The sequence below is a fragment of the Scardinius erythrophthalmus genome, assembly GCF_964197995.2.
Source record: "Scardinius erythrophthalmus genome assembly, chromosome: 19".
Lineage (NCBI taxonomy): Eukaryota > Metazoa > Chordata > Actinopteri > Cypriniformes > Leuciscidae > Scardinius > Scardinius erythrophthalmus.
In genome coordinates, this window is record NC_138239.1 from 15,164,928 (window position 1) to 15,179,677 (window position 14,750).

The 14,750-nt window shown below is 38.5% G+C and overlaps 1 protein-coding gene across 1 annotated transcript; it reads left to right on the top strand.

The window, feature by feature from the left end:
* Window positions 1-9,747: 9,747 nt before the first annotated feature.
* id3 (inhibitor of DNA binding 3) lies at window positions 9,748-13,122 on the top strand. The gene is made up of 3 exons (XM_081394221.1): window positions 9,748-11,539; window positions 11,649-11,717; window positions 12,448-13,122. The coding sequence occupies exons 1-2, from the start codon at window positions 11,249-11,251 to the stop codon at window positions 11,700-11,702; spliced, it is 345 nt and encodes a 114-aa protein (XP_081250347.1). The 5' UTR covers window positions 9,748-11,248; the 3' UTR covers window positions 11,703-11,717; window positions 12,448-13,122.
* The last annotated feature ends 1,628 nt before the right edge of the window (window positions 13,123-14,750 follow it).

Consider the following 14,750-nt stretch of genomic DNA (forward strand, 5'->3'; position numbering starts at 1 on the left):
ATAATCCATTGCGCTCTTTAAGATCACTAAATTCGAGGCTTTTGGTCATACCTAGGATATCCAGATCAACCAAGGGAGGGAGATCATTTTCACATTTAGCTCCAAAACTCTGGAATAGCCTTCCTGATACTGTTCGTTGCTCAGACTCGCTCTCCCAGTTTAAAACTAGATTAAAGACGCATCTCTTCAGCCAGGCATTCATATAATATTTTTAATCTTACAGTTAAATCCGGTCTCTAGTTCATAAACGCCAGAGGAGAACTGGCCCCCGACTGAGCCTGGGTTTTCCCAAGGTTTTTTTTTCACCATTAGGTCACCGGATGGAGTTTTTCGGTTCCTTGCCACTGTTGCCTTTGGCTTGCTCAGTTGGGGATACTTAATTTAATTAATCAATCAACAATACTATTGATGAGCATTACCAAACATGGACATTTTAAACTAGAAACAAACACTGATGTACTATTTTATTTAATACTGTGAAGCTGCTTTGATACAATCTGTTTTGTGAAAAGCGCTATATAAATAAAGTTGACTTGACTTGACTTGATTATTTGATTTATTTATTTTTTGTGCGTGTGCTGTGTTCCATTAATTTTCTGTTTATTTAAATTCAATGATTTATTTTTTTAAATGCATGTTATATAGGCTATCTTATTGTGTTGTATAACAATATAACAATTCATCTGTGCATATGTTTCATTTATTAAAAATGTTTCGACCTAATAATGTTTAATCAAAATGTCAAAACAAAACAACTGACACCTCTCTGGTGACGTATGCCTAAGTCGTCACCCTAAATTTTTTTCTTTTTTGTTAATCCGTTACGCTCAAATGTCTAAAATCTAAGATTTTATATATTTCCTTTAGTTTAATTTGTATTGTACATAGATAAAAAGTGAAGTGAAAAACAATGTTAGGAGGAGGTAAATTAATTTACTTTGAATGGGCATCATGCTTTTGTCTCAACTTTACATTTATGTACATAATTACACTTTATGAGTTGTTCAAAGAAGATTCAAAGAACTTTATACAAAGCCTGTATAGGAACATATATGCCTGCATGCGTGCAAGTGTGCGTGTGTGGTGTGACTTTTGGGTAATGCAGTCGTCTGTAAAGCAAAGATGGAAAATCTTAGAGAGACAGAACTTGCAGCTGAGGTTAAAAGAAGTGTGTGTGAGTGCGGATGAGTGTGTTATTAATGCCCTGGGTGCTGCAGTGAGAGCAGATACTGGTTAGCTGCTGTGGTTGCGCTCTTGCAGTGGCAGGAAACAACCCAACCTGTGATCTTTGCAGACTCTAATGGAAAATTCACTCAAACAGAAAAAAAAAAAGTGTATACGTTTGCCTGTGTGTGTGACGGAGAGTGAGAACATGCTGCTGTCACCTAAAAATAAAGGTGTTATTTATTTGTTTGATTGTAAAATATGCTAGAGTGCTATTTAAAAGCCATTCAAGCCTGCATTCATTAACGCTTCTTGCAGTTTTGCTTTTTTCTGGCGTCTTGTGATGTTTATATCTGCTTTTACGGTTCCTAGAATTATGTATTTCGTAATCATAGCCATTAACAGGCTGATAGAGATCACATATAAATGATAACGCATCTTCTTCATCTGGAGTTATGCAAAATTATACACCCACACCTGACCTGTGTGTTTGTCTTTCGTACTTATATTGTCTGATTGATAATGAGTGATAATGTTTGACTGTTTGGGGGTGTTGTCTTGCTGAGGAATGGTAGAAAAATATGCATGTGTGTGTGTGAAGTGTGTCTTTAATATGACATCTCCAACAGCTGTGTATAATCTCCCAACACACTCACTCACACTCTTCCCATTCCATCTCCTGTACAATGGAACAAAAGAGCAGGAACTGCCACTCTCTCCCCACCGTCCAATCAAAGCCGTTATTATTTCTCGGCGGAACACTCCCTCAGGAAGTGCCATCTCCAAAACACGCCAGCTGTGCTTCTGTGCTTATTATGGGCCATTATAAGAGACAGAGACACAATAACACCACAACATACAAAATACCATATCTGGGCCATTGTGCGTACATGCCGCATTAAGGTCCCCTGTCGCTTCTCTATGGTTCCATCGAGAGCAATGCACCCGACTCCGAGACAACATCTTGCACCGCTCATGACTTCAGCTCAAATTGCTGCACAAAGCCTGGGCCAGGTGACGGATAACCTCTTCCAGATGTTAGTTAGATGTCATTTAGAGGTTACGGTAATACAGAAGCTGCAGCGAGGCATAAGAATCACAAATCATAAGATGGTGTTTTATGGGGTGAAAGTGGGTGTCTTACTCTCTGTCTTTAACCTTAAACAATCTTTCGTCTACCACCCACCTTCCCAAAGACCACAGATGAGATTGCGGAAACCCTCACATCTAACCAACTCCTGAGGCTGGACAGGCACTGCTGAAGTATGGAGTATGCAGCAAACGGCCATTCTCACACACTCATTGCTTCATATGCAGGTGTAAAACTCCATAAATGTCTGAAATAATTGACCGTTCTCAAATGTTGTATTTTGAAGAGCCCTTTAACGGTTAGCTGTATTCAACTGTTTAATCACGTCTCTACAACAGCCACCGTTTTTTGGCGGGAAAAATGTGCCTGTGGCGACATTTCCGCAAAAATACGTTGCTTTTCACGTCATGACTTCAGCGTCAGTGAAATGTTCCGTGAGTGGCACTAAAAGTAGGTTCAGTTTTATGAATGTGAATCTGGCCTTGCTTTTTGGGGGGGGGGGGTTCACATTGGGTGTTGTATGTAGGCCTATATATTGTGAAAGTTCAGGAATGTAGTCTCTAATGAGTAGCGATAAGCTCTATTGTGTTTGTAAAGAACGTACAAATAGTGTTACACTAACTGATAGTGTTATAAAGTCTGAGAAAATGCATTTGCTGAAGCAACCATGTAATTTTAGCTTGCTTCTACAAGTCGATGACCTCTTTTAAAAGTATTTCACGGGACTAGTATCCAAGCGTTCCAGAAAAGCCTTTCATATGGAGCTGGTTATGTGATGTAGGCCTAAAGGTCAAAATATATTAGTTTACAAATCATGCACTGTGGTAAAAGTGTTTTTCTTGAACCATGCAAAAATACGTCTTTATAAATTCATAATCTGAACCTATAATCACAATTTGTTTAGAAAAGTTTTACTGCCACTGTCATTTCATGGTCATTTCATCTGTACGCACAGGTACATTTTTGGAGTTTTGAAAAGATGTAGAGGCACATTTTTTCCAATGAGCCTAGGATGTAATTTACACATATTTCATTTATCTGTCCTGTGTTTTTTAGTTTATTTCGGGTCTGGTCACCTTTAAGACTTCAGAATGTTTACAGGCCCCAGAATTCAATTAAACATTTATTCTGTTCTAAAATCTATGTAGCCTCAGAGGCAACATTAAGGCATCGTATATAAAGTCTTATAACACAAAGGCTGTTCTGCATAAAATACCTTCTTATGACTAAAATGCATTTCCAGAATGGGCAGATACCAATCACATGATATCCTTGACATGCTGTCAGAGTTGTAAATACCATAGAAATTATGAGAAGTGCCATAAACTCAATTTTTATTTGTTGGTATACACAGCATTACAACTTTGTTTTTGCACTAAAATTGAATGCTCGCCTTAAAGTAAGACAAGTATGAATTATAATCTTACACATAAACTTTAAGTACGGAAAGGTATCTATCATTTTGATAGATTCAGTGTAATTAAAATTAATCATTTTAACCAATATCTGTGTGTACTATATATTTTTATGCTTATAAGATTATCTGTTAGCTTAGCGACATCAATTGAAATCAACTGTGCTAATTGAGCTATTTTTGTTGAGTTGAGTTGCTAGAGCCTTCTAAATTGGTCACTTATATGACAGATGACTGTAAGAATCCCCCACAATGCAGTAGAAAGCTAATTTTACACATTTTTTACAACAGATATTTGAATGTTCACATGTAAATTCTGCATGATTACAGCATTTGCCTGCTCTGTCTCTCTCAATCATTGCTGATGGTCAGACCTGGTAGACGTCTGAAAGCTGATAATTAACTCAATCCGTTGACACAGGTGAGCATCTCTGTGGTTATTTAACACCTATTACAGAACAAACAACACACACACAATCCTGCAATTAAACATGCCTCTTTATCACACAAACTAAATCCACACACCCAAACACATGATCGCATTTACACATTATCACATCCCAAAACACCCATAATCGGGCGATCTAAAACTCATGATGCAAATGATTGTTTGTTTATTTGAAGTGTTTCACACTGAGACATTGCGGGAGAGTTTGTTTACTGGAGTCGTTTCTCACTGTGAATCTTATCTTAATTACTCTGTGCTTCTCTCTATATGGCCTCTTCGCGAGTCAAAGGTCATCAGCTCTCTATCTTAAGCACCCCCCCACCACCACCTCCACTTCAGACAGGGAATGCTGAATCGACGTAAGCTTAGCTTTACCACAACCCCCATAATCTTGTTCGGTCACCCTGACATTAGCTATAACACACAGCCACATCAAGTGCTGATGACCTCTTGAGCTTTACTGTTGTTGTCTCACAATTATTAACTAATTAATGCAGTGACCTTGAATAATTATATCATTTATCTTCTGTTCTTTTATCTAAAGAGTTTAATCAGTGGTTTGAAGGATAAAATTAGCATATTTGCTATATATATATATATATATATATATATATATATATATATAATATATATATATATATATATATATATATATATATATATATATATATATATATATATAATTATATATATATATATATACACTCACCTAAAGGATTATTAGGAACACCATACTAATACTGTGTTTGAACCCCTTTCGCCTTCAGAACTGCCTTAATTCTACGTGACATTGATTCAACAAGGTGCTGAAAGCATTCTTTAGAAATGTTGGCCCATATTGATAGGATAGCATCTTGCAGTTGATGGAGATTTGTGGGATGCACATCCAGGGCACGAAGCTCCCGTTCCACCACATCCCAAAGATGCTCTATTGGGTTGAGATCTGGTGACTGTGGGGGCCATTTTAGTACAGTGAACTCATTGTCATGTTCAAGAAACCAGTTTGAAATGATTCGAGCTTTGTGACATGGTGCATTATCCTGCTGGAAGTAGCCATCAGAGGATGGGTACATGGTGGTCATAAAGGGATGGACATGGTCAGAAACAATGCTCAGGTAGGCCGTGGCATTTAAACGATGCCCAGTTGGCACTAAGGGGCCTAAAGTGTGCCAAGAAAACATCCCCCACACCATTACACCACCACCACCAGCCTGCACAGTGGTAACAAGGCATGATGGATCCATGTTCTCATTCTGTTTACGCCAAATTCTGACTCTACCATCTGAATGTCTCAACAGAAATCGAGACTCATCAGACCAGGCAACATTTTTCCAGTCTTCAACTGTCCAATTTTGGTGAGCTCATGCAAATTGTAGCCTCTTTTTCCTATTTGTAGTGGAGATGAGTGGTACCCGGTGGGGTCTTCTGCTGTTGTAGCCCATCCGCCTCAAGATTGTGCGTGTTGTTGTTTCATAAATGCTTTGCATACCTCGGTTGTAACAAGTGGTTATTTCAGTCAAAGTTGCTCTTCTATCAGCTTGAATCAGTCGGCCCATTCTCCTCTGACCTCTAGCATCAACAAGGCATTTTCACCCACAGGACTGCCGCATACTGGATGTTTTTCCCTTTTCACACCATTCTTTGTAAACCCTAGAAATGGTTGTGAGTGAAAATCCCAGTAACTGAGCAGATTGTGAAATACTCAGACCGGCCCCTCTGGCACCAACAACCATGCCACGCTCAAAATTGCTTAAATCACCTTTCTTTCCCATTCTGACATTCAGTTTGGAGTTCAGGAGATTGTCTTGACCAGGACCACACCCCTAAATGCATTGAAGCAACTGCCATGTGATTGGTTGATTAGATAATTGCATTAATGAGAAATTGAACAGGTGTTCCTAATAATCCTTTAGTTGAGTGTATATATATTAAGGTCAGTGTTATTGAAGGGTTGTTCCAATGGACTATTGAAGCAAAAAAAAATTTTTTTACCCAAATATTTAAATTCTGTTGAACACAAAAGAAGATATTTTGCAGAACATTGGTAACCACGGTTGACGGTAGCCATTGACTTCCATAGTATTTATATGGAAGTCAACTCTCTGGTTACCAACTTTCTTCAAAATATCTTCTTTTTAGTAAACAGAAGAAAGAAACTCTTGCAGGTTTGGAACAACTTGAGCGTGAGTAAATGATGACAAAATTTTTCTTTTTGGGTGAACTATCCCTTTACATCATTAATTAATGTATACACTGGGCTTGATTGTATAAGCACCAAATCAGCATATTAGAATGATTTCTGAAGGATCATGTGACGACTGGAGTAATGATGCTGAAAATTCAGCTTAACATCACAGGAAGAAATTACATTTTAAAATATATTAAAATAGAAAACAATTACAAATTGTAATAATATTTCACAATATTACATACAAATAAATGCAAATTCAAATAAATGCAGCCTTGGTGAGCTTAAAACTTCTTTCAAACCATTTTTAAAAATTCCCCCTTCTGCTATTAAAGCCAATCGAATGTATGCATATTCAGATATAGGTTTGACATTCTGAAAAATTATAAGTTAATTTGAATTCCAATGAAAAAATAAAAGCATGAGTTGGAATGACATGACAGTGGATCAGTTTTTTTGTGATAAACTCCTTTAAACATGTTTTAAATATATTATATGCACCCTCATCACTGATCTTTTTCACAAATCAAAGCCCTCTATAGCAACAATCTCCACTTTCTTGACATCTCAGAGGATGAGAGGTTATGTCTGATTAGTTGACTATCCACGATGGGTCTTGAAATCAGGTCAGTTGTGTGTGTGTGTGCGTGTGCCTACGTGTGTAAGTGTGTGTGTGTGTGTGTGTGTGTGTGTGTGTGTGTGTGTGTGTGTGTGTGTGTGTGTAGCATCTTGAGGAAGGAGAGGCAGTGACCTGGATTGGAACAGCAAAAGGAGGGAGACCATGTGTCAAGAAATCAGCTGTTTGTTTCTCAATGACTCTTTCACATCATCTGTTCATGGATCTCAAATGAACGTGCGAATGTGTACATATATGTGTGTGCATACATAATTTGAGGTTCAGACCCAAAAAACTCTCTGTGATGCCAAAGCATCGACTCAGAAAGAAACGTGTGTATCTAATTTACATGCAGATACTCACGGTAAAACTGTCTGCAAAGGACAAGAGGGCTTTTGGCCTCGGTTTATCTCCCAGAGTTTTGTCTCGTTGTCTTGCCCTCTTTTATCCTTCTTTCATCCCTTCTCTTTTTCCCCTTGTTCCTGTCATCTACATCCAACTCCTGTCTCAATCTGTTTTTGTAGTCAGTGCATATGCTGTGTGATACTCATGCGTTTAACCCCAGGATAAGTGCCTACTGTGTAGCCCTACTTAACCTTGGAATTAAACATAGTTATATATTTTGTAAGCACTCTGGTACTCTTTCACTGGGTTTGTGGCTTAAACACTGTCCATTGTCTATGAGACTATTCTTTCTCCCTTCAAGAGATCAAAACGTTACAGACTGATCAGGTGATCATGGTCCTGCGCTTAGATAGAGATAGATAGATAGATAGATAGATAGATAGATAGATAGATAGATAGATAGATAGATAGATAGATAGATAGATAGATAGATAGATAGATAGATAGATAGATAGATAGATAGATAGATAGATAGATAGATAGATAGATAGATAGATAGATAGATAAAAATGTAATAATTTATTGCTATATTATAAGAAATTGCTCAAATAAAAACTCTATTAAAAAAATTAACCAGATGAACTTTTCCGTTTTTGACAACATCATGCAAAATCTGTTCTTAATTTTATTTTTTTGTAACAACAATGACGGAGTTCTGTTTAAATAGCCTATGTCATTCCTTCTGCAGTTTTATACACTCGATAAAGGCCAGGGTATCACGCAAAAGAAGTCGCCACTCTTTTTCTCTGTGGAGAATTCTCGCGGTTTTCGTCTTCCCTTATTGCCATTGGACAAATAGAGAGGCTTTGTCGACGAAGAGGGAAAAAACGCCTTGAAAGATTTTCTTTGGGAGTGATGAGGGTGGAGGGTCGCGCTAATTATGCACGGCGATTGTTGATGGCTTGATTGTGTGCGTCCAGCTGCACAGAGGCGCGGGGGCGAGCAGAGGGCGGGGACGCGGAGCAGGGCAGACTCACTGACGCCAGTCGCCACATTCTCCCATGCGCTGAAAAACAGACCCGATTGTACCGGACCTGATCCACAGACACCGCAGTCACGCATAACTAAACAGAATGAGAATGAAATACGTCCTCATGAGTCCTGTTGAATCATTCAGTACAAGTGCTTAATGTAGTTTTCATTTTGGTCTAAATGCCGCTGACTGTGATGATAAGTTATCAAACGGCACGTCAGGTCAGTGCACGAGGTATGTGGTGCATCACGTGATTAGGGCATAATAAGGGGCATATTCATTCCAGTTTAATGCGCGTTATTGGCATGACATAACTGCATATTTGTATTGCCAAAGCAGTGCAAAATAAGTCAAATAAAAAAAGAAATGCAAATGGGTAAAACAATACGCCTGTAATCAACAAATAAGGCAGTAAAATGTTAAACCCAAGGCAGTTCACTCACTGTCCTTGTCCTTCATATTGTGATAGGCAGAGACATACTGTAGGCTATATTATCGCACTACATAATGCTCAGGACAAAACAGTGGCTTCTCCCAATCAAACATCTGGGAGTTGCTCAGTATCAGCAGATATGATGATGGCCTGTTTTCAAGCTTGTTTAAAAAAAATGTTTGGGGGGCTGGGGTCATACTTCCACTTCTTGCTCTCACACCCACGTCTTTTTTTTTCTTCTTTTCAGTCTTTATTGCTATTTGTTGAACCCTACCTGCAGAGGCCTCAAGAAAGGAAAAGGCTGAATTTGTTGCATTCGTGCAACAAGGCCAACATCAAATATAAGGGCCTCTTCTGTGCAAAATATAACACAACCTGCAAAGAAGCGCATCCATCCGGTTGCATGCATATTATAATAAAAGGTGTGAATAGGTCAGTCACCACTAATAGACCGACGATTTATCACCATACTCAATTTTTCACGATCATGTTTTCATGTTGTAATGTTGTTGGCTTTGCTGTCAATCATTTAAGTAGTGCAACCTTAGACCTGATATTGGACCTTACTTAGCCTACATTAGGCTAAAACCTAAACGACTGAAGCTCTATCTGTTCCTCAAAGCCTTTTTTTCATTTATAAAAAATGAAATATGGTGTCTCACTTGACTAAGATATAGCCTACTCACATTTAAAACTGGTTTGAACATGACAAAATATGTAGCTACCATTCAAGCAAAAAAATGTTTTATTTAAAAACTATTATACCATTTCAGTCAGAGAAAACAGAGCTGCTTTTTGTATTAGTTTAACTAATCTAGCCAGACTGAAGAGCTTTGCACACCGTACAAACTCTTCGCTGAATGTAAGTCCAGGTGTGCGCAAATAAATTGTGCGGGCAAGTCTTGTGCGAGTGTTTGGGGCGGGTTTTTATAACTTGATTGACAGCTGGACTGACCAATGAGAGCGGCTCGTCGGCCGAGACTAGTCTTTTGCAGATGGGGTGCGCGCTGGTGCGCGTGAATGGATGACGTCGGGAGCCCGGCGCCAGGCTGTCTGGGACTCGCGCGTTAGATCAACACAGCTGGAGCGGCACAGGACACACAGCTGGCCCGCCAGCGCATTCCTTCACAAAAACAGCACTGTGAGAAAAAAGGGGACACATCTTGATGTAAACTAAAAATGCGCTGGGTTAAAACTGGAACGAGAGTCAGGCTATAGTTTGATTGTAGCTTGCGAAGCTTCCTTTTCATATAAACAAGAGTAATGGGAGACAGCTATAGTTATGATCTATTTATAGATAACGAGTAACACTTTTAGAATGCACTAAAACCGCGCGCACATTGGTGTGTTTCAGAGTTTCCTGAGTTGGTTATTAATATTCTGTGATCGTGAGAATATTAGGAGATGTTTTATTGAGCAAGATCTAGGCTATATTTACCACTCTTGGCATGATAATCGAGGGCGATATCAACTTTTCAAACTCGATTACTTAGTGGGGGAGAGTGCAATGAACTCGTTTCTGTAGCTAGGTTTTGACTTTGGTAGGACCCGTTTGATTTGACTTAGCCTACATTTAAAGTTTTTATCTTTTTATCTTCTTTGTTGTGCGTGGACCTTAAACTGTGTCTTGTATTGATATTTAATCTCATTGCATGTGTCTCCTATGGGAATTAATTGCCGACGCCAGTTTGTCTGCATGCAGGTCACGGGAGTAGCAGAGAGATTTATGGATTTTCTCCATATCATGCCTGACAGAATGGTCATAAGATAATAGTATTTTCATCCTATTTTTTCCTCTCCACAAGCCTATAAATATAAGCTAAGTAATAAGTAGCCTATAGCCGGTTATTTGCACATAATTCACGTTCTTATCATTTATATAACGAAATTGAATTCTGAAAGTAAATTCAATTTCAAAGTACTGTTTGCATAACCTACAAAGAATCAGTAGCTTACACATAAGCAGAATAATAATCGGCTAACAGCCTAATAATAATAACGTAGGCTAGCCTTTAGGTTATGGGAAAAAAATATATGTGAACTCAAAAATAAGTTCATATTTAATCTACTGTACCAGCTGCTCCAGCTCCGTTTAGGTTCACTGACCCGAAATCTTAACTCAAATCCATCACTGAAAATATATAGCCTATTTCTTTGGTATTCTGACAGTTCTTCCTCATTCCACCATTTTGCTGATTGACATGCCAACGCTTCCAATGACAAGTTATCAATTTACATAGGGCGGAGTCTTTACATTCATACGCCTTTACTATTGGCTGAGCGGCGCATGAGGGTTTGTTTATCTCTGGAGGGGGCGGTGCTACAAGAAGCAGTGCTTTAAATGCGGCCGCCTGGCCGCTCGTGCTGCCATCGTTCAATGAGCGCGAGACGTGAAAGGAGTCAACCATTGGATAAATAACAAACTGGAGAGCTAGTTCATCTCACTGTCCAGACGAAGAACTTCTTCAGACATCTCTACAGTTGGATTCTACCAGCAAGTCAGACGTCAGATCCAGAATGAAGGCGATCAGTCCCGTTCGCTCAGTCAGAAGCTGTTATGAAGCGGTGTGCTGTATCTCGGAGCAGAGTCTCGCGATCAACCGTTGCAAGAGTCCCACTGAGGAGCTGTCCGACATGAATGACTGTTACTCTAAACTCAAGGAGCTGGTGCCCAGCATCCCTCAGAACAAGTCCGTGAGCCAGGTGGAGATTCTTCAGCATGTTATAGATTACATCTTCGACTTACAGATAGCACTGGAAAACGAGACGGACACACAAAACACGCCTGACATGTTCATGTCAATGAAGGTGCGCGCGACATTATTTATTGTCTATCCATTATTATGCCTTAGCTATGTTAACCGGTACAAAGTGCATTTGAATAAATATAAACTTTGCTTGTATTTTCCCCCTATAGAACTCAGAGATGACCCGTAATTTCTCCAAAGAGGATGGAGCTATGTGCCATTAGGACAGAGTGTCAATGGTACGCTTGTTTCTTTATTCTAAATCATTTCACTTAATAAATGAATCAGATGATGTTAGGTTGTAATCCACACTCCACTGGAAACAAAAATAAATGAAAATTCAATCTAGAACCGTTCTTGATCTGAAGGACCTATTGAAAAATCAAAAACCTTTTGAACAACAAAATGACTCTTTGGAGATTGAACAAGATCTTAATGTTTCATTATAGGTTCTTCAGACCAGCATCGTAGTTCTGAGTTCTTCAAAGCTCAAGTTCATTGATGGTTTTCCAAAATAACAAGAATAAAAAGCCTAAAACCTAAACAGTATCTCCTATGGTATTCAACTGGAAAATCCTTTTTGGTTTTAAATGGAACCTTTATTTTAAAGAGGAAGTCAATCGTTAAGAGTCGGTTAATTGATAAGTTAAAACTCATGTTTTTTGTAAATGTTATAAAGGACAATATATTTTGTAAGACAACTATCAGTGTCAGGTGTCCTAATTTCTTTTGGTCATCGTGCCAGTGAGCAAACAAGCTTGGATTCCCCTATCAGCTCTAGCAAACCAAAGTTTTCCCTTTGGCGCCAGACTGTCTGCAGTCCGCCTGAATCCACAGTCTGTGTGTGTGTGTGTGTGTGTGTGTGTGTGTGTGTGTGTGTGTGTGTGTGTGTGTGTGTGTGTGTCTGTGTGTCTGTGTGTGTGTGTGAGAGCTCTGAGTTAACTTTTCTCCCTCTCATCTATGCTGCAGGTGCGGGATAGAAACTTTTCTCCTCCACTTATGGAAGAAAAGAGAGTGAAGGGGTGAGCCGGGTGAAGGAGTGAGGCTCTATTCAGAGTGTGGGAAAGCAATCTGCGCCCCTCTCAAGCTGTCTATTCTTTGGTCACTGGACACTTGAACAAACCAAAGCCGAGGAGTTTTGAAGATCACAAAAAAAGAAAAGCCCTCCAATTTTTTTCCTTAATCATTCCTGTTTTTTGTGGCAACAATCAAGCATTGTATATTTTGTACTGGCTACATTCCTGACTATTTGGACCAACTAATATCTCTTCACACACCCTTCCTTCCCAGCCATTCTTGGATATACCCCCCCCCCCCCCCCCTTCTTTTTTCTTGAAAACTTTTCCACATTTCAGCATGGTCACAGTTTGGTCTCAGTGAGCTTCTCGATCACTGGGATGATGTACATATTATGCTTGACGGGAGTTTTTGTTTTATAGGGTGGGAAGGGCCTTGGGCAGTGGGAATACAGACGTGGATTAGAATTTGAACTCTATAATATAGAGTGGATTGTATATGTTTGTGGGGATTGTCTATTTCTACAGACTGTCAGATCAATGAGTTTCATAAACTCATTTAAGAGTTGTTGTTTTTTGCTTTGTACTCACTTTTTACACAAAAATAAATCATATTATGAAAGTGAGCAAATATGTTGTTCTGTATTTTTTCTTAAATAACTCAATGCCGACTTTTTTGCTGTCTTTAAAGCTTCAGGTATAGCCTATCTCGTAGAAATATACTGAAAATACAATGTTTTCTTTTTTTTTTTTAAACAAGAGTTAAAGTGATTCCCTCCACTCCATCTCCCCAGCTGTTTATGGTTTATATATTATTGATATGAAATTATAACACAGTCACTTTAAATACTTCTGATGAAAAAAGCTAAAGAGAAAGAAAAAGTACATACAGTCACATGCAAGAGAAAGTAAATAATAGTGGATAAAAAAAAGTAGAAGTACAGTGCATCTGCCAAAAATCTTTCCAGATAGAGTCATCGTGGACTTTTTTTGTGTTTAGCATATTATCTGTTACAGGCCTACACAACAATTTTGAAATGTGAGTCACTTGTATTTAAATTTAGCACAACTGTCCTCTTGAGGTGTCTGTAGTCTCTTTTAAAAAGACCTTTGCCCACAGAAAACTAGAGTTCAGTGCAAAAGTGGCCTGTTGTCAAACTTTGATAAGCACTATTCATTTTTAATTTCATCTGGACTCCAAGGAAGAGTGATTATGGTCTTGAGGGGCTGACAGTCTCCACACTTAAGATTTGTGGGTTGAGTAACGTGAGGCGATCTGTAGGACATTTTCAACCATAATAGTTCCTATAGCGACACACAGTGTTCAAAGTTATAATCACATACATATCCGTTGTTGGCACCGCAAACAATGAACTGGCGCCATCATGTGGCTTGTATGTAAATTAATAGTAGGTCAGCAAATGAATGAAATATAACTATATTGGTGAGATATTGGCAGGTTGTTGCACTGAGGTAATTTCACCTGTTACTCCCTTTTAAAGCACATTTCATGTGGACCACGCCCTAATCACAGGGGTCACAGTCACACTATTTGGGGTAAACTGCCGTATTAAATCTAAATTTGACCGTCATTATACCCATCTGCGAATGTGTGTAATATATGATAATAGTATTTTTGACAGTTTTTAACTTGAAAACAAAATACAAAACGCTGCTAGAGCAACTTTTGACTCCAAACTGAGCCTTTGTGACAATTAACTTCGTATGTTTAGTAAAAAAAAAGTGACGCTTCATTATTCTGTCAGCAAAAGCTGCTAATAAGGCATTGATAAACTAAACCCTGCTTACTGCATTTCTGTAATGCTGTATTCTATCGTTCAACTGTGTGTTTTCTTTTGTTCAAATAAGTATAATGTGACCCTAAATCAGAAATTTGTCTCTCCTTTCAGAAGTTTATGGTTCTTATATTTTGTGGAGTGCTGCAGTGATGACGTATTTTGTACTCCAACCCGGAAGTTAGCATCACCCTATTATCGGTTATCCTATTCATTGGCTTTTGAATTACTTTGCCTAGGTTTATGATCTCACACGTTTTGTTCATCATGATAATTTTCACAAATTAACACAACTTTTATAAATTGGTTTATGAAACGTGTGACCATCATAACCTTTACGACTTTCAGTCTTTTTTATTTTCTTTTTTTACATATTTCCTGAAAGCTGAATAGCTCTATGAGGCTCACAGACTACTGATTAGATGAGTTTAGCCTACCTATTCTGTGTTTTTATTGCCCC

What these genes read in the sequence shown, in the direction of transcription:
- id3 (XM_081394221.1), top strand. Translation starts at nt 11,249, where the DNA reads ATGAAGGCGATCAGTCCCGTTCGCTCAGTCAGAAGCTGTTATGAAGCG. An exon ending in ACATGTTCATGTCAATGAAG is followed by an intron (nt 11,540 to 11,648) that starts GTGCGCGCGACA and finishes TTCCCCCTATAG; the next exon opens with AACTCAGAGATGACCCGTAA.